We start from the raw sequence: 27,189 nt of genomic DNA, 5'->3' as shown, positions 1-27,189 counted from the left end.
TGGACGTGGGTGATGGTTCAGTAAAGGGGTGAGGCAGCTAAACAGCAGGCTGCATGTGAGCCCCAGAGGCGCCGAGAGCGGTGGCACTGATCTGTGCAGAGGTGGCTGGTTGCAGGAGAGCCCCAGCGCTCCGCAGGCAGCATTGATTTTCCTTCTTTTGAGTGCTGACTAAGGAAAAATGAGCGATTCCCTTGGTGCTCCCAGGAGACACAGCTCAGTCCTGCGCTTCACAGGCTGAGGGGAGGAAGCTGCAGATATCTGCGAGTGGCTCAACAAATACAAGTGGTGCTTCTCAGCCCTTTCTAGAACTTGTAAATACCTCAATGGTATGATCTGAAAACTTTCCTTTGGGAAATAAAGATGAAATGTCAAGCTTCTGCTGTCTGCTGTGAGACAAAACCCCAGATGCATACAAAGGCTTCTTACTAAGGTTATGATTGAAGACTCATCCCTATAAACTCTTCTCCATGTTCATCTTCCATCTTTTTCTTCTGCTTCCAACACTTTTTGTTAATATCCTGTGAGATCTGTTTAAATTAATGCTAAATTTCATACTTTTTAATTCATTCCTAGAAACTTCTAATGGCCATAAATCCAATTATCTCCTGCAACTATTTGAATATCTCTTTCCCTTAGCTGGAAACATTTAATGACTTCTTGTGGTGCTTACAGCAGAAGTGATAGACCAAGAATGTGAAGGTTCAGCGAAGGTTCAGTTAGCAGATATGGAATAGAAACTGTTTAGTTAAGCACCATGAATAAGCTGATTGGCATTTCATGGCTGCTTTTCTCTCATTTGCAGAGTCTGATACATATCAAAGTGAAATATTAATTAACCAGCCATTCCTTGGCTGCAATGAGCACAGCCACTGTGTTTAGTCCAAAGAGTTCCTGCAATCTGCCCTGCAATCATCTCCCTGCCATTGGCAGAGGGCTTAGCAAACAGAGCAATGAGCTGATAACAGCCAAGGATAAAGCATTGGGGTTGATGTTGAGCTTCACAACCAGGAGCAGCAGATGAAGGAACCAGAGTGACTCTAAGGTATGTCATCCTTTCTATTGCATCCATGTTTCTGGACACCTTTGACTTACTGCTGAGAACCCATCACACAGCAGAACTTACTTTTGTAAATGATAAAGCCTTATTTCCCAAGTTTCAGGCCTTGGAGGTGGCTAACAGGAGGCTGAAACTGAAATGCAACATTATAGCTGAAGGTGGCAGGGAGAGGGTGGGGAGGGCTTGATAAGAATTTTAATAAAATTCTAGTTTTCAGGAAAATGACTTTTTAGGGTTCCTAGTCAACATACTCAAGCAATATTAAAGGGACCTCAAGAGAGGAGCTGATGGAGTGGAAGCAGAGAAGGCCACAAAGATGATCAGAGGGCTGGAGAACCTCCCCTATGGGGACAGGCTGGGAGAGTTGGGACTGTTCAGCCTGGTGAAGAGAAGACTCCAGGGAGACCTTAGAGCAGCCTTCAAGCGCCTGAAGGGACTACAGAAAAGCTGGGGAGGGACTTTTTACAAGGGCTTGTGGTGACAGGATGAGAGGGAATGGATTGAAGCTGGAGGAGGGGAGATTTAGACTGGAGATTAGGAAGAAATTCTTGACAGTGAGGGCGGTGAGACACTGGAACAGGTTCCCCAGGGAGATTGTGGATGTCCCCTCCCTGGAGATATTCAAGGCCAGGTTGGATGAGGCCCTGAACAGCCTGGTCTGGGGGAAGCTGTCCCTGCCAAGGGCAAGGGGATTGGGTCTACATGGTCTTTAATGTCCCTTCCAATGTAAGCTATCCTATGGTTCTGTGAATCATTGCCTCATCACAAAGGACAGGCCCTAAGATGCAGACTTTGAGGACAATATTCCCTGGAGGAGTAACGACCAGTGTCATATTGAAAACGGCTACAGGTGTTGCTACAGATGCAGAAGATAGGGCTAGAACCAAGTTATTTACAAAAGGTTCTTTACTAATCATACTGTGAAGCACTTAGTTAGCCAAGCACCAGCTTTCCTCTTCTGAGGACTCTTAATGGGCCAGTGCTCCATTCATTCTCGTGGCTGTGGGACTTGCATGAACAGAGAGGCAGGTAAGGTGATGGGTTATACTTGGAAGAAATGGGAGACAAGAATATAAAATGGATTTAAAATATTGTTACACACATACACACACAAAGAAAAAGAAAAAAAAAAGCTGTTTTAAAAGTATTTTTGATCCCTTTGGGTCATTACCAAGACCTGTGTGAGTGTTTTGCTAAGCCACTACAATGCAGAGGTGCTCCCACAATTTCTTGCTTTAGCTAAAAAGAGCAAATATTTAAGGCTGCTTTATAAGGTTCAATGTTTCTAAGCTTAGCCAACATGTGTTAGCTGCTGCCAGTGCCTATTGATCTGGGTTCTGGAGATTAGCTTTAATTAGTTTTATTGGTGATGTGCAGTTCAGCATTAATGATAGTGTGTTGTCCCCTGCACGTGGCTGGGCAGCTGGCTCTGTCCCAGCACAGCCCCTTGACACAGCCTGCCTTGCTCCACTCTGACTCCCATAACACCAAGGCTGGGGAAAAAATGACTTTTACTCAGCATTTTAAGGCACTGACTCCACTGACATAAACTCCCTCATTGTGGTTGTGATCTCAAAAGCTGGCAGCATACCATGGGCTGGTACACATGATGGGTTCTGGCTGGAGGACTTCTGCTGTGAGGACAGGCTGAGGAACCTGGTCTTGTTCTGTTCAGCTTGGAGAAGGGAAGACTCCAGGGGACTCTTAGAGCTGCTTTCCAATAGCTGAAGGGAGTTTGACGGGCTGGATGGGTGGTGTGGAGGCTAAGGTAGAAAAGGAGATGTACCTCAGCTGTGAGCACAGGCTGAGGGAGCTGGGGATGTTCAGCCTGCAGAAGAGAAGGCTCCAGGGAGACCGTAGAGCTGCCTGTCAGGACCTGAAGGGATCCTGCAGAGGCAGAGGGACTTTTGCTGAGGGTTTCTAGAGACAAGCCAAGGGGGAATGATTTGAAGCTGAGGCAGAGTAGGGTTAGAGTGGAGCTGAGGAAGAAGTTTTGAGCAGGAGGGTGGTGAGACTCTGGCACAGGCTGCCCAGGGAGGCTGTGGCTGCCTCCTTGCTGGGGGTGTTGAAGGCCAGGCTGGATGAGACCTTGAGCAGCTGAGTCTGGCTGAGAGGTGTCCCTGGGCATGGCAGGAAGGTTGGAGCAGATGATTTCTAAGTTCCCTGCCAAGCTGTGTTTTCCTTTCACCAATGTGTTTCTCCTGGTCTAGATGGCCAAAGGAAAGTTCAGTGAGCTGGAAACCACCCTGATCATCATTGTCTGTCTGGTGACAGTCACAGCCTGTGTCCTCATTGGGCTCTTAGCATCAGGACAATCTGGAATCAAACCTACAGGTGAGCACTCCCCAGTGCTGCTGTGAGACCAGAGCAAAAACCCTGAGAGGGAACTGCTCAGCTCTGCTCACTTGGAAGTATTCTGAGTGCCACAGAGGCTGAGGAGCTAAATGTTGGCATCACCTCTGTCGCTGATACAGACTTCTCAAGAACATGGATGTTCAGGTGAGAAGTGCTCTAAAAAAACAAACACAGCACTGTAAAGCCCTGACCCTCAATGTGACTGTAGTGTTCTTATCAGTACCCAAAGGTGAATTGTGCCAAAGCCTTCCTACAGATAAGATGAGTACACTTACCAATGATGAACGTAGCAAACAGCATGACTCAGAGTTTATTGTTGTGAAAAAGACTTTTCTCCCTTTCTCCTGAGACTGGGCTTTTTTAATAGACACAGAACTAGCATGATGCCAGTGTTTTTGAGTATGCAGAACACAAAACTAAAAAAAAGGAAATGATCAGAGAGACTATGTGGGAGCAGCCCCCTGGTGTGGAACATGCACTATAACCATAACCCCTGCAGTGCTTCCTGCTCCTGCACTTGTATGTTGCAAACCACTTGTCTGGCAGGGGTTTTGTGCATGGCACCCTGCTTTGCACACAGTTCTGCTTTGTGTGAGTAATTCCTTTTACACCTGAGCACTGAAGCATTGTGCTGGCAGTGTGGCAATAGACAAAAATAGTCAATAAGACAGAACAAATATTTTGGTGTTTTACTAAAACTGCCCAAGCAGGAAATACTTGCATCAGCCTCAAGATGAGCAGGAGCCTGCCCGAGCAAAAAGGACAAGGGCCTGCATTGCAGGTAATGCAAACAGGCAAGGTTCTGTGTGTCTCTCAGCCTGGGACAGGGTTGTTCCATGTTACAGCTCTCATTCTAAACATACAGAGTGTTCCAGAATACCTGTAGAGTAACTTCCAGTGCTTCGAGAAACTGAAAACCACCACCAGGCACCCTTTTGTCAGCTGAAGTTGCCAAGAGGTCACCTTAAATTTGGTCTGACAAACATAAAATCTAATGGAGCATCTTAGTGGAGCTTTAAGGTGCTTTTACCTGGTGCTTCAATTCTTCTGTGGGAGAACAGAACTTCAGGGGGAGGACAACCTATGGGAGCTGCAGCATGATACCACTGATGATAAATGAAAGTCCTTCCAATTTGCATTTGAGATGCATTTTCATAAGAGGCACTACACAGTGAGCTGCAGGGATTACTGAAAACCAGATTAATACCTTCAGAAATAAAACTATCAGTGTCACCCATCTCTTCATAACCTTTCAAGTGAAGTTGTCCTACCTTTATCTCAAATAGCTGTCTGCAGTTTTTCAAAGGTAAAATCATTGTAGAGTTCATACTCATTTGAACCTGTAGTAATGGTTAGAGTTTCCTGATGGTGAGAAGCAGAGAGCAGAAGCAGTTACTGAGGTAAGAGGTAGCCAAGTTATTCCTACTCTTTGGAAGCCCTGCTGATAACCTGTTCATTTCCTTCCCTGACAGTGTTTTCCCCACGATGCCCGAAAATTGCAGTAGCAGAGAGGATTGACTGCATCCCGGATCAGATAGCTACAAAGGTCTGGAAACGTTCTAGAACTAATTAGAAAAGGGCCTTCAGCTCATCAGCCTCTTGCTTCATTACAGAAAATTAACTGCTCTCTGCTAAATCTGTCATGATCTCAACCTCTTTTCATCTCTGATTGCCTGAACACTCTTCAGGGAAGCAAACCCATAGGTAACTCATTTCAACCCACTGACAGACAGGGAGCTGGGGGTGCTCAGCCTGCAGAAGAGAAGACTCCAGGGGAACCTTAGAGCTGCCTGCCAGGACCTGAAGGAATCTTGCAGGAAGGATGCAGAGGAACTTTTGCTGAGGGTGTCTGGAGACAGGCCAAGGGGGAATGGTTTGAAGCTGAGGCAGAGCAGGCTTAGAGTGGAGCTGAGGAAGAAGTTGTTGAGCAGGAGGGTGGTGAGACTCTGGCACAGGCTGCCCAGGGAGGCTGTGGCTGCCTTCTGCTTGGGGTGTTGAAGGCCAGGCTGGATGAGACCTTGAGCAGCTGAGTCTGGCTGAGAGGTGTCCCTGGGCATGGTGGGGAGGTTGGAGCAGATGAGCTCTGAGGTCCCTTCCAACCTGAGCCATTCTAGGATTATATGATTCCAGCTGTTGTAGCACTTTGCTGTCAAGGGTTAAAGATCACTGCCAAAGTGATCTTTCCAGCAGGTTTGTTCTGGGATAGGTGGAAACAACACTGGTCAGACATCCAGCAGCTAAAAAAAAGCCACTCTTGACTTTTATCAACTTTGAGCAGTTTCTTTTCATCTAACAGTCAAGTAGCAGCATTTAAGGCAGTCAGAAATAGCAGGTGGAGATGCACTTTACCCAGGTGCAGAAGACCTTTGTAAGAGACATGGACACAGCTTCCTTTCAGAGCCAATTTTAATCTCAGAATCTTCCTTTATTGGTTGTGATATCTATTATCTGGGAGAGTTTAGAAATCACTTTTCAGCTTAGAAGCTGTGAGTTAAAATCCACAGTGGAAAGGATCACAGAATCACAGAAGGTTAGGGGTTGGAAGGGACCTCCAGAGATCCTCTAGTCCAACCCCCCTTGCCAGAGCATCATCACCCAGAGCAGGACACACAGGAACACATCCAGATGGGTTTGAAAAGTCTCCAGAGAAGTAGACTCCACAACCTCTCTGGGCAGCCTGCTCCAGGGCTCTGTCACCCTCACCACACAGAAGTGTCTCCTCATGGTGAGGTGGCACCTCCTGGGTTCCACCTTGTTCCTGTTGTTCCTTGTCCTGTCACTGGGTACCACCCAAAAGATTCAGGGACCTCCATCCTGACTCCCACCCCTCAGATGTTGATAGACATTGATCATACCTCCCCTCTCAGCCTTCTCTTCTTCAGACCCAGGTCTCTCAGTATTTCTTCACACCAAAGGTCTTCAAGTCCCTTAATCATCCTCATAGCTCTTTGTTGGACTCTCTCCAGCAGATCCCTGTAAATCATCTTAATTTTTCAGTGCTCTCACATTCAGAACATTTTTTGTATTTGTTGGTCTTGGAATGCTGTTGCTGTTGTTGTTTATCAGCATTATTAGTTGTCATCTTTCAATGGATGTTCTCAATTTCCAGGGGAAGCTGAGGGATGCCTGGCATCCTTCTGTGGTTTAGGAGGGCAGGTTAGGAGGAAAAATAATTAATATATTATGATGTGTGATGTTTATGTCATCCACAGAGGTACAAAACATTACTAACCATCTGCCTCAGTCTCTGAAGAAGTTCCCAGTCCAGTTCCAGAACTAACAGTTGGTAAGGCTCTGTCCTGCCATGGGGTTGGTTCTGATATACAGTTCAATAAGGTGCTGCTGGTTAGCAGGTTAGGAGAGGCTCACATTGCAGCCTGTTCCTCTGCTCTTTCACTTCCTCCACCCCTCCAGGAGCAAGCACACCAGGGTCGGAGCAGTCATGCAAATGACTTTAATGCCTTTGAATGCCTTTGAAGCAGTCACCCCACATTACTGCTGCACTCATCATACAGGGAGGGAAACAGTTTTGCTCTGGTTGCAACTGTAAGCCCTGCTGTAAGTCTGTCTTTGCTTTTTATCATCACTGATGGCAGAATGAATTAAAAATAGTCAGGTTTTTTTTGGATTAAAGTAGGGCCAGATGCAAGTTTGAATATGGGGGCACCTGCCCTGGAATTAGAGATGAAATAAATTATTCCTGGATCGGTTCTGCTCTTAGTGAAGACAAGAGATAAATCCCCCTTCACCCTGTGGCCTAATGGCAGCTGCTAGGTGCACATCCAACACAAGCCAGAGTCCCACCCCAGCATATCCATTCATTCCTGTCTGGATTTTCTTCTGGGAAGATTTTGGTTGCCCTTCTTTAGGCTGTTCTGGCACAGCACCAGCAGAGCTGTCAAACTACAGGTAGATGCTTACCATAACAGAACTCTTCTGTAGTGGTTTCCAGAACAGCCAGCAACAGGGAAAAACATGATTTGCTTAAGCTTGTACTGCAGGTTAGTGTCTGTCTGGATTTCTGCATTCACTGAAGATGTCCTGGATGAAGCCAGAAAATGAGTAGGATTGCAGAGGATGGAGGTCTGGGAAGCAAATAGACAGTTATTAACTGCTCACAGGGGTGACAAAGACAGACATGCTGAAAGGAAGGAGAGAGTTATTAACTAGTCCCTGCTGTGGGAAGCTGCCACACTCTGATTAGACAAGGAGATTAGACACTCTGATTAGACAAGGAGAGGCATCAGTGAGGAATGCACTGCCATGAGCAGAGCTGGAGTAGTCCTTTGTGAGTGATACCTCTGAAGGCTTGAGGGAAGGCAGCGTTGGTGTCTTTGTTTTGGTTCCTGTGTTGGGGATTCTTAAACCAAATATCCTGCTGGCAGAGGTTTGTTTGCACGTTTTAGCTCAGCAGCACACAGACAAAGCTGCTCTTCTCATCCTGGGTGCTCAGGAGCCATCCCACGTTGTATCCCAGTGGAAACTCTTTCCTCACAGCAAGGGTTGCTTCTAATTCAGCTTGGACTTTCTCTGTGGCTTTATTGGGTGTTTATAGCTCAGAGGCTATAATCATCTTCATCCTTATTTATCCTAAGTGATAGCTTTTACAACAGCTTCTCCAGTGGCTGTGGATGAACTCTGCTCCTTTCCCTGTGTCAGGCCTAACTGTTGATCTTGCACTTCTGTGTTGAACTCCTTATGCAGCAGGTCCAACAGGCCACCAAAACACCCTAGAAAAAGACCTAGCCAGAGGAACACCAGTGAAATAACTGCTAAAAAAAGACAACAAGTGTTCATGAGAAGTAGCTGGGTAAAAAGAAAAGCAAGTTTATGAAACTGGGAAAGCAGATGCCTGAGGTGCCAGGCTGTAGGAACATCTGCTGCTCAAGCTCTGCTGCCTTGCAGGGAATACTCAGTGGCCTAGGAAAGGATGAGAGGAAGGAGGTTCTGTTCTCAGGTGTTTGGGATATTCCCCTTTGGAAGGGAGTAAGGGAGCAAAGCTGTGGCCTCAGCAGTCTTGGAGGGGCTTGGTGCTTCTAATTTACTCTGCATTAGTTTGTAAAGTGGGCAGTAAGGAGGTGAGAAGGTGGAAAGTGAGCACAGGGTTTTCCACAGATTTGAGGGTCCATGTAGGGGGAAATGAGTCACTGTCTCTCTCTTCCAACCATGTTTTTTCTTGGAAACTGCTAAAGTGACAGCAGACTTGTTTGGAGGTGGCAGAGAGGCTAAAACTGATCTGTGTGGTGAAGCTGGGTTTTACCTGGGGTGGTTCTGCAGAGATTTCTGTGCTCTGTGCAATCACTGCCAAATAAAGGCACTAAGACTTCCCAAGCCAGTGGCTCTTTGAGCTCCCTCTGCTTTTCTTCTGCACTTCCATGATTTCTGGGCTGGATTTGGCTTTTATCTTTGCTCTCTATAGAGTTCTGGAAAAGCATTTGCTCTGCAATGACCAAGTTAGGTTCTATAACCCTCCAACTGCTGTCACTAGGGACAGCAGCAAGAGAGATTTGGGACCATGTCCACCTGTTTCAAGCTGCAGAACACTGAGATTAAGCATGGCACAGACCAGAACCATCTGAGCACAATCAGGATGAAGGCAGAATCCACTTCTGCCAGTGGATAGGTGGAGAGAAAGATCTTGAAGATCTGTCTGTTGGATTTGGACACCTGAGATCACTTCTGGACGCTGCCCTTTACCCTCAGTGAAACTTGTATTAGTGCTGCCCTTTGCCCTAAACAATGAGCTGGGGTTTTAATGTGGGAATATGTGTGGAAGCTTAGTGCTGTGGTACCCAAAGCTTATCTGCAGAGATAAAACTCAGGCAGGCAGAACGTGAAGAAGTTAATTTCTAATAGGTGAGCAAAGGTATTGTAGCTTATGAGTCTACTCCAAGGTGGTGTGAAGGTTGGTGCCACTCCCCTGAGATGTGCTTCAAACAACAGGGTTAAAAAGTTGCTTCATCCCAACTCGAGGGCCTGCAGAAGCCATCAGAAGATGCTTGATACAGGAAAATGGCATTAAAATGAAGCTTTTACTCACAATGATCAATTATGCAGGCAAGGATGTTTAACCAGATGTTGACCAGCTGTTAAGCCAACTATAACTTTCAGTCCGTCTCCAGTGTGTGGCTTTTGGTCAGACTACACCACATCTGTCACAGCTCCACTGTTTAAATAATTCTGTTTAAATGTGCCTTTTGCCTGTGGATCTTGTGGTTTTAAGACAGATTTACTATCTAGTAGGCAAATTTCTACTCTGAATGCAGAAAATACCTTTTCTAGTTCTCATGCATGAGGAGGAACTTCTTTACTTTGAGAGTGGTAGAGCCCTGGAGCAGGCTGCACAGAGAGCTGGTGAAATCTCCATTTCTGGAGTCATTCTAAACCCACCTGGATGCTGTCCTGTGTGACCTGCTCTAGATGAACCTGCTCTGGCAGGGGGGTTGGACTGGGTGATCTCCAGAGGTCCCTTCCACTCTCCAGCATGCTGTAATTCTGTGTCTCTGTATCCTGTGCCACTGAATCCCTCAGTAGCTTTGGGCCTAGGAAGGTTTCTGATGGGGGAGAGGGGGGGGGGCGTGTCTCACTCCATGTGCATTTGCCCTGCTACAGCAGAGGACTTGTGTAACCCCAGCTGATCTGTGCTGCTCCTGTTGTTGAATCAGAGAACCTGCACCCTGCGTGGCTGCTGCTGGAGTCCCCAGAGCGATGTCAACGTGCCCTGGTGTTATTTCCCAACCAACTCTGGGTACAAAGTGGATGGGGCAGAGAGATCCACTGAGGCAGGTAAGCTGCAGGCTGAGCCCCACAGCTGCTGCAGGTGCTGGTGTCTGACTGAACACAGTAACCATGTGCAACCTGTGCTTTCTCCAAAGGGTTTGAGAACACACTGACAAGGCTGCCCTCACCTTCCCTCTTTGGAAAGGACATGGAGACCGTCCTTCTGACAGCAGAGTACCAGACAGCCAACCGCTTCCACTTCAAGGTCAGGCCTTTGGCCCATGTCTGTTCTGTGGGGGATTTGGGGCTGGCTGGTGCAGTGCAGTGAGCTCAGGAGGGATGGGTTAATCCCCAACGTGACTTCCACTGAAGTACTGGACTCCTCTTTGTTCTGTCCTCCCTGCTGTTGCAATGTTTCAGGTTGATAAACCTTTAGAGCACAGTGGGATTGCTGCCTGAAAAAATTGCTGAGACCTCAGCTTTTAAACCTGCATTTTACCCTCATCATGGGAACATCTGGGGGGAAAAGGTTATTTAGTTATTTTTTTATGTATGGTGTGATGGTTTGAAACTGTCTTTTTAATTTTTCCTTGCAAAGTTCAAAACAGAGAGAGTGAAAGAGAGTAAATAAGTCACTATTGGGTGTAAGAAATCAAAATACTGATTGTTCTAAACACTTCCATTGGATAGATAGAAAAGTTTAAGAACTATTACTCAAAACAGAGTGGGGCACTCTGCACATTCTGCGTTCTGCAGTGGGGGCAGTTGCTGGGCTGTCTGGCTGCTGTTTTCTTCTTCTTCTTTTCTGGCTGAAGATAACACGTACTGAGCTTGGCAGCTAAGTTAACAACTTTCTGCTCTAACTCTGCTTTCTGTCCAAGGGGAGTCTGGGGGGAAGCTCCTGGAAGAGGGAGGCCCCTCTTTGGGAAGGGTCCCCTTTGGGGGGAAGCAAAGGGAGATTGGTTGTGATTTTCTGTTGATTATATATATATATTTGTAAATGTTGTGAATTTTGTATATTTGTAGATATTCATTGCATTTCATCGTAGATTGTAGATTCTGCTTTGTAAATACAGCCTTCATTTGCTTCCAGACTGGGCTAGCCTGGTTATTGTCGGGGGGTGGGGTGGGGGGAATTTCAGCTCACACTGACACAGTATGGCCCGGACATATCTGTTTAGTCTGGAGGAGACGGTGGTGAGGTGAGACATCTCTACAACTACCTGAAAGGAGGTTGGAGTTAGGTGGGCATTGGTGTCTAGTATCAAGTGATAGAACGAGAGGAAGTGACCTGAAATTGTGCCAGGGGAAGTTTAGGTTAGAGATCAGGAAAGATGTCTTTGCTGTAGGAGCAGTCAGGTATTGGAACAGGCTACCATGGGAGGTGGCGGAGTCCCCATCCCTGGAGGTGTTCAAAAATGCATAGATGTGGCACCTGGGGACATGGTTTAGTGGCCATGGTGGTGGTGGGTCAATGGTTGGTCTCTCAGAGTTCTTTCCCAGCAGAAATGATTCTCTGATCTCCCAGTAATTTGGACAGACATCAGATCTTCCAGTGAGTTTATGTTTTCCATGCCATGAATGGGGGACATGGATGTGTTTGGGCTTGATCAAGGCTTCTTCCATGTGAGACATTCCTCTTGGGCTCCTGTGGACCATGGAGACACAGGATTGAGTCTTCTGAGGGAAATGGCTGAAAAGGAGTGATACAAGTTGGAAGTGAATAACAATGGAGGAGGAAGAGAAGACTGGGATGGGTAGGAATATGTTAAGTCAGAAGTGTGTGTTAATGATGGAAAATCTAAATTGTATATCTAGACTCTGATCTAAAACTCTCAAATGTTTGGCTAAAACATAAATATTTCAAAGTCCACCACTTCTGCTCTTGAAAATTGTGCAGATCACCGATCCTAACACACAAAGATTTGAGGTCCCTCATGAACATGTCAAATCTTTCACTGGATCCAAGGCCTCCAATTTAAACTACAAAGTAGAGGTGAAGCCAGATCCCTTCGGCATCATGGTGACCAGAACAAGCAACAACAGAATGCTGTAAGTAACCTTGGTTCTCTTGCTGAAGGACAAATATGTCACTGCTAGGCTCTGAGAGCCCAGGTTGCCACACAAGCAGAGAGTTGGAGCAGCTCTGCTATGAGGCCAAGCTGAGGGAGATGGGGGTGTTGAACCTAGAGAAGGCTCCAGAGAGACATTATAGCAATCTGCCAGTACCTGAAGGGGGCTACAGGAAGGCTGCAGAGAGACTGTTTGCAAAGGCCTGCAGAGACAGGACCAGGGACAATGGCTTCAGAATAGAACAGAACAGATTGAGATTGGATGTGAGGAACAAGTTCTGCACCATGAGGGTGGTGGAACACTGGAACAGGTTTCCCAGGGAGGTGGTTGTGGCCCTATCCCTGGAGATATTGAAGGTGAGGCTGGAGAGGGCTGTGGGCAACCTGATCTAGTTGGGGATGTCACTGCTGAGTGCAGGGGGTTGGACCGGATGAGCTTTGGAGGTCCCTTCCAACCCAAACCATTCTCTGATTCTGTGATTATATGATTTTCCTTCCAATGGAATGAGAGCATTCATTCCTCGTGGCATCTTTTCTTTGTCAGAAACATGATGAAGCCCTGAATCACCAAAACCAGGTTGCCCTTAAGAGCCATGATGCACAAGAACAGCTGGTGGAAGCCACTGATAATCGTCTTATGTCATGATGCAAGTCTAATGGTTGATGGACTTGTACCTTGAATGCTTTCATTCCTCTCAGGTTCTAAAAACGAATAAATGAAACAGACCTCTAAAACTAATGGCATGGCTTGAAGGCCCATTAGGAGGAGGGAGTGTCAGGATGAACACTCTTATTACATCAGTGTAAAGGTGATTGCCCATCAGAGTGCTGGCCCAGCTGGATCATCAGCACTTCAAGGGGAATTAATTAGGGATTACTTTTGTGCTTTTATTAGTATTTTCTTGCTCAGAATCCTCTAGAATGATTGATTTGCAATGACAGAGAGCACAAAGGGTGGGCTTGGTATTCAGAGCTGTATGGAGGGGAATAGCAAAGCCAGTCCAGCAGAAGCCAGTTGGAAGTGCTCTGGAAGCTTGTCCCCCTTTTCCTTAGGCTCCTGTTTAATTTGGTAAAAGTGGCCTCAGTTTCTGTCTGTAAAGAAAGAAACTGCAGTGCCTGTTGCCTCTGAGTGGCTTACAGAAAGCTGTGCTTGTCATGGGGTAAGGGCAGCCCCTCAGGGACAAATCCCTGCCTTGGTTCACAGGAGATGAGTGCTTTGCCCCAGCTCTTACAGCTCCAGACAAAAGAGAGGCCTCCCTGCAAGAGTTAACACAGACTGCTGTGTTATTACAGCTCCCTGCAACATCCTCATTAGCCAGGCACTTATTCAGCCTGTCACCTGCCATCTTCATTTCTTACACCTGAGCCCCACCAAAGGCTTAAGAGATCTGATTTCAAGCTCACCATTTGCAAGAAGAGCTGCACAGTTCCACTAGAAATGCAGACTTTCCTTCCCAGAAAAGCAGGTTTGGATACAATTTGTGAGCAGATGGGCAAGACAGTCCTTGGAATCCTTAAAACTGGACAGAAATATATCAGTCAAGTATTTACCTCTGAAGCCAATCTCAAATGTTAGTATTTTTAACTTAAGAAAAGGAGAGAAAGTAACAGAGCAGATTCAAAGTGTAGCAAAGCCAAAGCCCTCTGGTTGTGCTGCTGCTTGTGCAGTATTGGCACTTACCAGTGCCCTGTGTCTTTATTTGCCACCTTAGCACTTGAATCTGCACCCACCTCTGCTCGGTTTGTTGGGGAGCTGGCACACAGCCACAGTCTGCTTCTACCTGTAGGGACTGGTGCAGCAGAGCCCAAGAGTGAGTCCTATTCAGCTTCCCTGGCAAGCAGCAGCTGCAATGGCTTTGCAGTCTGATGGGGTTGGGTTATTTTTGTGTTGCTGTCCACCCACAGAAGTTTCCCATCTGCCCCATTCCTGTGAGGGGCCACAGAGAGTGGATTCAGGATTCAGTACAACAGATGCAGGATAGGAAGCTTTGGTGGAAGAGGGGACTGCAAATGTAGCCTTGACAATAGAAGGGTTTCTATAGGACAGATGGATGCTGCTCATCCCATCTTCAGTGCAAGGGCTGTTGTGTCCCAGCCCTGCACCCTCCCACCTTCACCTCTCTGGGTGGATACCTGACCCTGCTGCCCAGCTCTGGCTAGAAGGGGTAAGAGCAATCACTGCAACCATCCTTAGTCACATTCCTGCTTTTCCTTTTCACACAATGTCATCAGGTTTGACACTACCATAGGGCCTCTGCAGTACTCTGACCAGTTCCTGCAGCTGTCAATCAAACTGCCAAGCAGCAACATCTATGGTGTGGGGGAGCACGTCCACAAGCAGTACCGGCACGACGTCAACTGGAAGACCTGGCCCATGTTCAGCAGGGACATTGGCCCCTCTGGAGTAAGGACTGGCTTTGCTACACTTTCTTTTTGCAGAGGTCTTCTCTAATCCCAGCCTGTTATGCAGCAGGCACATTAATAATCTCCACTGGAATTTCCTCCAGGGGCTTGTCAGGCACTGCATGTTACTGCTGCAAGCTGGCTGGAGCTGATGAACGTGCCCTGAGGAGTCACTTAACATATATTTTGATTTTTGTGTTGATGTGCAGTTGAGAAACTGTTGCTAAACATTAATAGCTGAGAGCCTCCAGCTTCTCCTGCTCACACCAACACCAACCTGTCCTGCTGCACTGCTGTGTGCAGTGCTCAGTGCAGAAGACACAACACTTCTCCAGCTCACATCTTTCTTGTTCAGCAAACAATGGGGAAGTTCTCCTGAGCAGCTGTCTCTCTGCAAACTAAACTGTGTCTGGCAGCAGTTTCTTATTTCTACAGCTTGTGTCACTGCCTCTTTATGAAACAGTTGCTGTGGCACCCATTTTTTGGTAATTGTGAGACTATTTGTCCCTATAACCTCAGCCTCCTTTGCAAAGCAGCAATGCATTGCTTTTCCCATGAGAGGCCACTTCAGTGTTTGGCTGAAACAGGAGCTCTGCTAACAGAAATTAGAGGGTGAGACCATTCTGTGTAATTAATGAATCATTTGGAATTTTTATTCCTTGGGCCACCTTCTCACTATCTTCTCTAGTTTAAAGATAATTCTTATCTGAATGGCTCTGTTGAGTGTAGGCTCATTAAATTAAACTAATCAAGACCAAAGCAGAACCAAGCTAGGCTAGTTTCCAGCTGCTCAGGTTCTGTTTCTGGTTAATTTGTTCTGAGTTTTCTTTTGCTGGGGAAGAAGCACGATGTTTACAGCAATTAGCAACATCTCTAAGTCTTTTGTCGCTAACAATAACGGAATAAAAGCATTAGGTAGGAAACAAAAAAAGAAGCAAGGCACTCTGCTGTTTCCATAGATTAGACATTGCAATGACTGCTTTGCAGGATTCATAGACATATAGATCAGATGTAAAATCTAAGTGATGCTGAAAGGCGATGGAAGCACCTTTCAAGCTCTGCTGTTCACTTGATGTGCTTCAGAAATAGTGCTGCAGTAAATGCAGTCTTGCCTGGAGATCCATCACATCTGCTTGCTTCTGTGACCTGTGTGTTTGAGGAAACTTTGGTTTTTAATGGAAAAGTTTCTCATCAAGGAGAAGAATGCAAGGAAAGGGAAAACAGCTGGGGAAGCTAAGGCAGGAGGATTTCAGGATAACTGGCCTCCTGAGCTGGTTGATGGGGTCAAGGAGCAGTGTTGTACTCCTGAAATCAATGTGGAATTAGTTCAAGACTTGTTGAGTCACTTGGATATTCACAAGTCCATGGGACCTGATGGGATTCATCCTAGGCTGCTGAAAGAGCTGGCAGATGAGCTGGCCAAGCCTCTCTCCATCATTTTCCACCAGTCCTGGCTCACTGGAGAGGTCCCAGAAGACTGGAAACTGGCCAATGTGACACCCATCCACAAGAAGGGACGGACAGAAGAACCTGGGAACTACAGGCCTGTCAGCCTGACCTCAGTGCCAGGGAAAATCATGGAGCAGATTGTCTTGGGGGCAATCACTGTGCACCTGAAGGATGGCCAAGGAATCAGGCCCAGCCAACATGGATTTAGGAAGGGCAGGTCCTGCCTCACCAACCTGATCTCCTTCTATGATCAGGTGACTGCCTGGTGGACATGGGAAAGGCTGTGGATGTAGTCTACCTGGACTTCAGCAAGGCCTTTGACACTGTCCCCCACAGCAAACTCCTGGCCAAGCTGGCAGCCTGTGGCTTGGACAGCAACACTCTGCACTGGGTTAGGAACTGGCTGGAGGGCCGAGCCCAGAGAGTGGTGGTGAATGGTGCCACATCCAGCTGGCAGCCTGTCACTAGTGGTGTCCCCCAGGGATCAGTGCTGGGCCCCATCCTGTTCAATATCTTTATTGATGATCTGGATGAGGGGATTGAGTCCATCATCAGTAAATTTGCAGATGACACCAAGCTGGGAGCAGGTGTTGATCTGTTAGAAGGTAGAAGGGCTCTGCAGAGGGACCTAGACCATCTAGACAGATGGGCAGAGTCCAACAGGATGGCATTCAACAAATCCAAGTGCCGGGTGCTGCACTCTGGCCACAACAACCCCATGCAGAGCTACAGGCTGGGGTCAGAGTGGCTGGAGAGCAGCCAGGCAGAAAGGGACCTGGGGGTACTGGTTGACAGCAGCTGAACATGAGCCAGCAGTGTGCCCAGGTGGCCAAGAGAGCCAATGGCATCCTGGCCTGCATCAGGCATAGTGTGGCCAGCAGGAGCAGGGAGGTCATTGTACCCCTGTACACAGCACTGGTTAGGCTGCACCTTGAGTACTGTGTCCAGTACTGGGCCCCTCAGGTTAGGAAAGATGTTGAATTGCTGGAGCATGTCCAGAGAAGGGCAACGAGGCTGGGGAGAGGCCTTGAGCACAAGCCCTGTGAGGAGAGGCTGAGGGAGCTGGGACTGTTTAGCCTGGAGAAGAGAAGGCTCAGGGGTGACCTCATTGCTGTCTACAACTACCTACCCAGGGAGGTGGTGGAGTCACCATCCCTAGAGGTGTTCAAGAGGGGATTGGAGGTGGCACTTGGTGTCATGGTTTAGATAGTCATGAAGTTTAGGGTGACAGGTTGGACTCGATGATCTTTGAGGTCTCTTCCAACCTTCTTGATTCTATGATTCGAAGTTGTCAGGATTTCTGGTTTTGTTGTTTGCTGTACTTTGTGGACCTCAAAGTTCTACCTATGATATGTTTTGAGGCATTCCAGGGCAGTTTCTGTTATCAGAGTTTACTTCTCTTACTTTTTGGTTTTTTTATTCTTCAAGGCAATGCATAATTTATATGGAGTTCAAACTTTCTTCCTCTGTTTGGAAGACAGCACTGGAGCCTCCTTTGGTGTTTTCCTAATGAACAGCAATGCCATGGGTAAGGAAAGCTTTCTCTCTAGCTCTGGGTATTCCAGTTAAATATCTTTTTAAATGATCTCTGGGTCTGGGGTTAAAACCACAGTGCTTTGCACACACAACATAAGCAGTAAGCAGCACACAAGGGAACACAGGTTGCCATGGGAGGTGGTTGAGGCCCCTTCCCTGGAGGTATTCAAGGTAAGGCTCGACGAGGCTCTGGGCAACCTGATCTAGTCAAGGATGTCCCTGCTGACTGCAGGGAGGTTGGACTGGATGAGCTTTGGAGGTCCCTTCCAGTCTGGGCTATTCTATGATTCTATAACGTGAAGGTTGTGCTAGAAGCCTGATGATCAGAACCTCATTCAAAACCTGTGCCGATGTGGTGGACACTGGGACCAAAGCCTCAATTCACAGTGAATAACACCTGAAAGAAAATGCCCTTTAGTCTCTTCAGATGAGCATGCAGATGAGTCTGCTGTAGAGAGCTCCTCACAGCTCTGGGGGCTGGGAATCTGTGCTGAAATGTGAAGATAAAAGGTTGAGCCATTGGATTTGTTCTCATTGTATTCTCTGTAGGGTGTAGTAAAATGGAAATACGGACATACAAGCTATTTACCTGAACACATTTCCCCTTCATTGCAAGTTCTGCTAATGGGTTTGAGTTCCTTGCTTTATACTGTGTGGATTGTTCTGAAATTAATTTTCTAATAATCAATTCTCTTTGGCAGAGTTTGTGCTGCAGCCTGCTCCAGCAGTGACCTACAGAACCATTGGTGGGATCCTTGATTTCTATATCTTCTTGGGGAACACACCAGAGGAAGTGGTCCAGGAGTACCTACAGGTGCCTTTAGCTAGAGGAGTTATGCACTGAACAGATCAAAAAGAACGTGCTTGGGTTTTTCCTGGTGGGTTGTTCTTTCCACCTCTTCATATGACTGTGTGTCTGCACCACCTTATCTATGAACTGCAGATGTTAAATATATTTAACTATCTACAACTGTTAGTGTATCCTTGACCTGGCTGCTGCCATTACTTACAAATAACTGTAGTTAAGATGAGCTGTAGCTGTGTTTAGCTGTACCTCTTACAGGCAGCTGAAATTTTAACTCTGCTTTTGCTGGAAATGCTGGAGCAGCAGCCATGCAGCAGCTGGTAAATTCATCAGTCTCTATGTCCTCATTGATTTATACAGTGGTCAGTGGAGCTAGAGAAGGAATGACTTAAGCTTGCTTGATGGAGAAGCTTTCTTGGTGGGGCTCCCTCTTGTTATAAGGACAAAATATTGTTGCTGTGATGTTAGGCTAGGGTACAAAATGTGCTTGCAAGTATGTCATGGGTATAAACCTCATGGTCATAAGGCATCACTGGTATCTTTTGTTCTCCTTGAGATCTGCTTAGGTTTCAGCAGCACTTTAAAGATTGGGCATTGCCCAGGAATACTTATATATCCCAAATTTAAAAAAGCATAGATGGTTATTGCATTTGGGTATGTGTATATATATCTCAGACTTTAAAAAGCATACAAAACTATTGCATTTGGGGATACTTATGTATCTTACATTTTAAAAAAGCATAGAAAACTATTGCATTTGGGAGTAGGCTGCTCCTTCCACATGCTCAAGCTTCCTCTACACTATTGATTTGAGAGTATGGGCAGGGAGATGGGGGCTGAGGTGACACACGCAGTGTCCACTGATGGTATGTGGTGTTTCTGCTCTCCACTTGCAGTTTGTGGGGTTGCCATATTTCCCTTCCTACTGGAACCTCGGCTTCCAGCTCAGCCGCTGGAACTATGGCTCCCTGGATGAGGTGAAGGCAGTTGTGGAGAGGAACAGGGCGACTGGGATCCCGTATGTAAGTGTGGGCCTTGAGGGGGACAGCATCCTGTCGGAGGAGAAATGACCCAGAGAGTCTGGCCATGGTGTTCTGCAGCTGCTTCCTTTGACACCAGCTCAAATTAGCAGATTTTGATATGCAGACTTGTGTTGGCGCAGGGGTTTGTGCATTTTGGGCCATGGTGGGGCTCAGTGACAGAAGGTTTTATCTGAGCATTGGATTAGAAACCTTTATTCAGTTACACTTTCCAGATCCACTTCTCATGCTACCTTATCCACAACATTCTGTTTGTAATTGTCCTGTAGATAATTATGGAGCCAAATATTATTCTTAATTGTGGTAGTTTTAGGCTACCACAATTTAGGTAGTTCGGTTTCAACCCACCACATTAATTAACAGCCAAAGGTAAAGTACAATTAACTTTTAAAATCAAGCTTCAGATTACATTAGTCTGATGGCTTAAATGGAATAAAAATGCCCTAATATTAAGCTAAGATTTGAGGAGGGAGTGTTTGAATTCAAGGGGACAGCTCTTGAAGTCAGGCAACTACAATGAAACAAGCACAGGGCCAGGCGCTATCTGAGAGGATGCCAAGGAGCACACTCATTGAGATGCTGCTGCTGTGAAATGAGGCTCTTTGGAGGCACAAAAGATGTGTCAGTACCATTAATTAGGGCTGAAAGTATGAGATGAGATGTACTTTGTTTGCAAGTGCTCCTGACAGCACACTTTCTGCCAGGCTGCACTGAGATCCCAGCAGCAGATTCACTGTGGGACAGAGGGGAGCTGGCAGAAGGTGTGCTGGGCTGAGATCCAAAGCCTTTCCCTGGCACTCCTTGTCTTAGGGCTGGACTCCCTTCTCTTTCAGGATACTCAAGTCACTGATATCGACTACATGGAAGGAAAGAAAGATTTTACTTATGACAAAGTGAAGTTCCGAGATCTCCCTACCTTTGCAGCTTACATGCATGCTGCTGGGCAGAAGTACATCATCATCTTGGTAAGCAGAGAGCTGTTTCTTTCCCCACTTTGCATATTCTATGCAATTGTGGCATGCACTGCCCAACCTTCTAGTAGGCATTGCTGGAGTGTATGTGAGCTGCTCTTATGTTCTGTTTTCTCATTTTTAATTTTTCTTTTTAGGACCCTGCTATCAGCACCCAAAATCTAGCTGATGGTAGTCCCTATGGAAGCTACGTCAGGGGAGCGAACAGAAAAGTCTGGGTTTATGAATCAGATGGAGAAACGACGCTAGTTGGGGAGGTAATTGTGGGTTTATGAGCTTGAACTTGCTCTGGTGGCACTCTGAGGGCAGGGGGTTCCTTCTAAGCTCCCCTTCTCTAAGCTGCTTCTTTCAGTAAAAGTTACCTGCCAGTGAGAACTCAGTTTTAAGGTCTCACTTAGGATATGATACTTCTCTGGATTGTCCTGTTAGACAATTATGGAAACATATATTATTCTTAATTAGCAGCCAAAGGTAATTAATTAACAGCCAAAGGTCTCTGCTTTTCTTTATTATTTACTTTATTACAATTTTTGATGTTAAATAAAAAAGGAAAGCCAAGTTGGTTTGATGAGCCAAGAGGCAAGTCATCAGCCAATTCCTATTTATTTCCCAATTCCTATTTATTTCCAGTAGTGACTTAAAAGCAAGCTCCCACATTATCTTTTTACTTAGATTTCCAGCTTCTTATCGACAGAGTTTTGTGATGTTTGTTGTTGTGTGACATAAAAGGAATTGAAAACTCCCCAGTTAAGAGGCTCATGCTCTTTCTGCCTCCCTTCTGCATCCAAGCTTTGTCACCAGCAGTTTGCTGTTCACAAGGCTTCATTGTATTAGCACTGCCTTTGGTGGCTAACTGCGAGGGTCCTGGTGGACAACAGGCTGAGTGTGAGTCAGCAGTTTGCCACCACAGCAGCAAAGGCAAACCAAATCCTGGGCTTCACCTACTGGGGCATCACTTAGCAGAGACAGAGTTGGAATCATCCCACTTTGCTCAGCCTTTGACAGGCTACATTGTGTCCAGTTCTGGTTCCCACAACTCAAAAGAGATGCAGACAGATGGGAGAGGATCCAAAGGAGGGCCACAAAGATGATGAAGGGGCTGGAGAAGCTGCTCTAGGAGGCAGGACTGAAGTTCAGTATTTCTGGAGAAGAAAAGCCTGAGGGGAGAGGTCACTGCGATATTCCAGTCCCTATAGGGAAGCTAAAAAGAGGAGAGGCTCTCTCTTCATGAGCAGGCCCATGGAGAATACAAAGGGCTATGGGTACAAGTTGCACTGGAAATCTTTTAAGATTAGAACAATAATTGGAACAACCTCCCAGGGACATGGTAGAGTCCCCATCAGTGAAGATTTTCAAGATGTGATTGGACATAGTGCTAGATGACCTCATTTATATTCCATTCCCCATGGAAGGTGGGACCAGATGATCTTATATGGTTCCCTCCAATCTGGGTTATTCTCTGATCCTATGAATCTATTCTATTTTTTAATATCATTCAAGCTTAGTTGGCTATTTCCCTTGAACACTGCAGGTGTGGCCAGGGGAAGCTGTGTTCCCAGACTTCAGCAACCCAGACTGTGAAAGCTGGTGGGTGGAAGAGTGCAAACTGTTTTATGATGCCGTGCCATACGATGGGATCTGGATTGTAAGCCATTCACAACTTCCATTGCTATTGTTCCTTGCAGAAGCAGTCAAGGACAGATTTTGATTAGATTCAGTCTGCACTGGGTTCAAAATGGTTGGGCTGAGCACAGGATGTGTGTGCTGACAACGTGCCTTCGCTGGGTCTGCTTTTCTCTCCACATGTGCTCCATCCCAGAGCTACTGCATTGAGAGATACATGAGGATGGCCTTAGGCAGAGACAGTGTGTACCTGAGCATCTCTTGCAACTGCTCTCTGTGAAGGGGTGAGGTGTAAGTCTGGTGACAGGATGCTCATCTGCTTACAGAAGTCTGTCCAGCCCTGAGACCGATGCTAATTACTGCAGGAATGACCTCTGTCAGTATCTGAGTTCCAGTATTCTTGCTCAGTTGTATGATAGTGATTCTAAGGGATTGTTTCTTGAAGGATGGGAGAACAGAACACAAGGCTTTCTTAGCAAAATGTACTTTAGGAAACTTCATGACGTTCAGCATCAGCAGACAGAATAGTGAAGAGGTGATTTGGTACAGTCAGCATTGTTTCACCAAGGGCAAATCCTGCCTGACAAACCTGGTGGCCTTCAGTGACCAGCTGACAACATTAATAGATGAGGGACCAGCAACTGATGTCATTGACCTGGACCTGAGCAAAGCCTTCCACACTGTCCCACACCACATCCTGGTCTCCAAGCTGGTGACACATGGGTTTGATGGGTGGACCATGAGATGGATAAAGAACTGGCTTGATGACTGCACCCAAAAAGTGGCTGTCAATGGCTCCATGTCCCAGTGGAGGCCAGGGACAAGTGGAGTCTCTCAGGGATCAGTGATGGGACCAGGCTTGTTCAACATCTTTGTTGGTGCCATGGACAGAGGCATTGAGTGCACCCTCAGCAGGTTTGCTGATGACACCAAGCTGTGTGGTGCAGCAGACAGCTGGAGGGAAGGGATCCATCCAGAGGGACCTGGACAGGCTGGAGAGGTGAGCACAAGCCAACCTCATGAGGTTCAACAAGACCAAGTGCAGGGTCCTACAGCTGGGTTGAGGCAATCCCAAGCACAAATCCAGGCTGGGCAAGGACTGGCTGGAAAGCAGCCCTGAGGAGAGGGACTTGGGGGTGCTGGTGGATGAGAAGCTCAACATGAGCCAGCAGTGAGCACTTGCAGCCCAGATAGCCAACCAGATCCTGGGCTGCATCAGGAGAAGTGTTGCCAGCAGGTCAAAGGAGGTGATTCTCCCCCTCTACTCAGCTCTGGTGAGACCCCACCTGGAGTACTGTGTGCAGTTCTGGAGCCCCTATTACAAGAGTGATCTGGAGGTGCTGGAAGGTGTCCAGAGAAGGGCCATGAGGATGAGCAGAGGGCTGGAGCTGCTCTGCTATGAGGACAAACTGAGAGAGTTGGGGCTGTTCAGTCTGGAGAAGAGAAGGCTCTGAGATGACCTTCTTGTGGCCTTCCAGTTTCTGAAGGGGGCTCCAAGAAAGCTGGGGAGGGACTTTTTAGGATCTCAGATAGTGATAGGACTGGGGGGAATGGAACAAATCTGGAAGTAGGGAGATTCAGGCTGGACATGAGGAAGAAGTTCTTCCCTATGAGAGTGGTGAGAGCCTGGAATGGGTTGTCCAGGGAGGTGGTTGAGGCCCCATCCCTGGAGGTGTTTAAGGCCAGGCTGGATGAGGCTCTGGCCAGCCTAGTGTGAGGTGTCCCTGCCCATGGCAGGGGGATTGGAAGTGGATGATCCTTGTGGTCCCTTCCAACCCTGACTGATTCTATGATTCTATGATGTTACCTTTGCAGGACATGAATGAAGTATCCAATTTCGTCCAAGGCTCGAACAAAGGCTGTGCAGAGAATGAAAAGAACTATCCTCCTTACACTCCCAGTAAGTCCTTCTGTGTTAGCCAGACATCAAAAGATGGTGAATTACTGTGCAATTGGCTACAAAGATGCAAAGCACAGGTAGTGTAGTTCTCATGGGTGGGGTCTGAACATTGCTATTGACAGAAAATATCTCTGCCCCTCACCCAAGGCCTGCTTTGTGTAGTTGCCTTTTTGCTGTAATTACTACTGAACATTGCCATTGCCTTAATGATGTCTGATAAAACAATGAGCTGCTTTCACTACCAGTAGATTTTAAGATGCATGCAAAGGTCATCATTTGTATTAAGGAGAAGGTTCAGGTAACCATTGTTCAGGTAACCAGTGTGTTGTCAGATACTGAATCCAACATTTCCAGTGCTGTTCTCAGCTATTCCTTGCATGGCTGTGAAGATCAAGAATAGAAAAGGTCACAGCCAAAAGAGGCATTTTGGGTTTTTGTAGTAGTAATCACAGAATCACACAATGGTAGGGGTTGGAAGGGGCTTCTAGAAATCAAGCCCAACCCCCCTACCAGAGCAGGATCACCCAGGGTAGGGCACACAGGAACACATCCAGGTGGGGCTGGAAAGTCTCCAGAGAAGGAGTCTCCACAACCCTTCTGGGCAGTCTGCTCCAGGGCTCCACCACCTTCACAGTGACAAAGTTTTCCCTTCTGTTCCTGTGGCACCTCCTCTGCTCCAGGTTGCCCCCAGTGCCCCTTGTGCTGTCCTTGGACATCCCTGAGCAGAGCCTGGCTCCATACTGGCCTTAGTGCAGACATTAAAGAGGGAAAAAGGCTTGAATGCCATGAACATGCATGAAAGAAAGCACTGTTTGTATTCCTTTACTGTAGATATTCTGGACAGACTCATGTATTCCAAGACACTTTGTCTGGATGCAGTGCAGAAGTGGGGGCAACAGTATGATGTCCACAATCTTTATGGCCATTCCATGGCCATGTCAACAAAGAAGTAAGTAATGCATCCTGAAATCTTTACAGCAAGCTCTCAGCACAGCACATGCCCTGCATTTTCCAAAACAACAAAGAATTCACTTCACAGAATCACACAATCACAAAGTAGTCTGGGCTGGAAGGGACCTCCAGTCCAACCCCTCTGCACTGAGCAGGGACATCCTCAACTGGATCATTTGCCCAAAGCCCTGTCCAGCCTCACCTTGAGTATCTGCAGGGATAGGGCCACAACCACCTCCCTGGGCAACCTGTCGCAGTGTTCCAGCACCCTCATGATGCAGAACTTGTTCCTCACATCCAATCTCAGTCTGCTCTGCTCTCGTTTGAAAGCCATTGCCCCTCATCCTGTCAGTGCAGGCCTTTGCAAACAGTCTCTCTCACATCTAAGACCCCAGCTCCTGGCCAGTGCTGTATTTTATTTTAGCCAGTGCAGCAAAGGCAAAATCCACTGACTGTAAGGTTACCCCCACGCTGATCGTCAGAGCTGCATGGAAAGGTCTTCACCAAATGATTTGAGCTTCACTAAAATACACCTGGGCATCTGGAGAAGAATCCACATCCCTGGGCTGAAGAATCAGTGTGAACTAGGCAGTGTAAATCTGCCTGCTGTGGAACTGTCCATGTCTGAATTGTCTGCATTCCTTTGCATCATTCCAGTCTCATTTCCTTTGCAGAGCCATCGAGGCTGTGTTTCCTGGGAAAAGAAGCTTCCTTCTTTCGAGGTCTACTTTTGTTGGATCAGGAAATTACACAGGACACTGGCTGGGAGACAATGCAGCAACCTGGGAACACTTAAGATGGGCCATACCTGGAATGCTGGAATTTAACCTCTTTGGATTCCCTTATGTATGGCATTCAAAACACCTGGATAAGCAGTAACTCCAGCTCTGGGATAACAGCTCAGCTAATCAAATGCCCTCTAGATAATCATCCTACGGTTTCAGCTCCAAATTAATTCTGCCTAGCAGTTTAGTTTTAACAGTTCTTTCCAGTTATTCAGTTTTGGGTTAGGTCACCTCTTTGGAGTGCCATGGCTGTGGGTGTAGCCTGAGAGATAAATGTGGCTAACAAATTATCTTGTATACAGCTCTACCTGGTTGGGGCAATCCCAAGCACAGATATAGGTTGGGTGAGGAGTGGTTCAAGACCAGTGCTGAGGAGAAGGCCTTGGAGGTGTCAGTTGGTGATAAACTCCCCATGAGCCAGAAATGGTCACTGGCAGCCCAAAGGGCTGCATCTGAAGCAGGGAGAGCAGCAGCACAGGGAGGGGATTCTGCCCCTCTGCTCTGCTCTGCTCTGCTCAGACCCCACCTGCACCACTGTCTACACCTCTGGGGCCCCCAGCACAAGAAGAACCTGGAGCTGTTGGAGAGGCTCCAGAGGAGCCACAAAGATGGTTAGAGGCTGGAGAACCTCCCCTATGGGGACAGGCTGAGAGAGTTAGGGTTGTTCTGCCTGGAGAAGAGAAGGCTCCAGGGAGGCCCCAGAGAAGCCTTGCAGTACCTGAAGGGGCTACAGGAGAGCTGGGGAGGGACTTTGACAAGGACTGGGAGTGCCAGGATGAGGGACAATGGTTTTGAGCTGGGAGGGGGGAGACTGAGACTGGAGATAAGGAAGAAATTCTTTTGAGTGAGGGTGGTGAGACACTGGAACAGGTTGTCCTGTTGGGAAGTTGTGGATGTCCCTTCCCTGGAGGTGTTCAAGGCCAGGTTGGATGAGGCCTTGAGTAGCCTGAGCTGGTAGGAGGTGTCCCTGCCCATGGCAGGGGATTGGAACTGGATGAGCTTTAAGCTAAACCATTCTGTAATTGTATGACTATCACAAGCTACCTGTTCCTTCCAGTAAGTTTGAAGCACTGGTGATCAATGTGAAACACTTTGCTCTTTTTCTTCTCATTTCCCATGCAACAGAGACATCCATTTGTGAGAGAAATAGCCACATCCTTTCCCATAATTTAAATTTGTTTGACTGTTAAGCTTTGTCCTCATTTAAGCATATGAACATCAAACAGGAGGGTGAAGGTTTGGAAGAAACAGAGCTATGGCCCCATTCCATGTCAGATTGGACAGGGCTCTGAGCAAACTGACCTAGTTGCAGATGTCCCTGCTCACTGCAGAAGGGTTGGACTAGGTGACCTTTAAAGGTTCCTTCTGACCTAAACCATTCCATGATTGTTTGAACTTGAAAGAAGAAAGGTTCAGATGTGTTGTGTAGCTTGATTGGTCTGGCCAGCAGTCAAGTTTGAATGAATGCATCTCTGCAAAGCAGAAGTCTGCAGGTATTGGAGGTGCACCTTTCTGCACAGCC

The 27,189-nt window shown here is 47.0% G+C and overlaps 1 protein-coding gene across 1 annotated transcript in view; it reads left to right on the top strand.

The window, feature by feature from the left end:
- Positions 1–3,267: 3,267 nt before the first annotated feature.
- SI (sucrase-isomaltase) overlaps positions 3,268–27,189 on the top strand; it is a 36,774-nt gene continuing 12,852 nt past the window's right edge. Inside the window, 15 exon segments of the mRNA XM_054386200.1 lie at positions 3,268–3,391; positions 4,885–4,958; positions 10,078–10,198; positions 10,288–10,397; positions 12,033–12,184; positions 14,437–14,608; positions 17,485–17,584; positions 18,294–18,406; positions 19,294–19,419; positions 20,271–20,402; positions 20,546–20,665; positions 21,940–22,053; positions 23,847–23,931; positions 24,763–24,880; positions 25,557–25,728. Coding sequence (XP_054242175.1) covers positions 3,268–3,391; positions 4,885–4,958; positions 10,078–10,198; positions 10,288–10,397; positions 12,033–12,184; positions 14,437–14,608; positions 17,485–17,584; positions 18,294–18,406; positions 19,294–19,419; positions 20,271–20,402; positions 20,546–20,665; positions 21,940–22,053; positions 23,847–23,931; positions 24,763–24,880; positions 25,557–25,728 — 1,833 coding nt within the window.

The sequence above is a fragment of the Indicator indicator genome, chromosome 13 (assembly GCF_027791375.1).
Source record: "Indicator indicator isolate 239-I01 chromosome 13, UM_Iind_1.1, whole genome shotgun sequence".
In the NCBI taxonomy this organism is placed as follows: domain Eukaryota; kingdom Metazoa; phylum Chordata; class Aves; order Piciformes; family Indicatoridae; genus Indicator; species Indicator indicator.
This window is presented reverse-complemented; position numbering and strand designations above follow the sequence as displayed.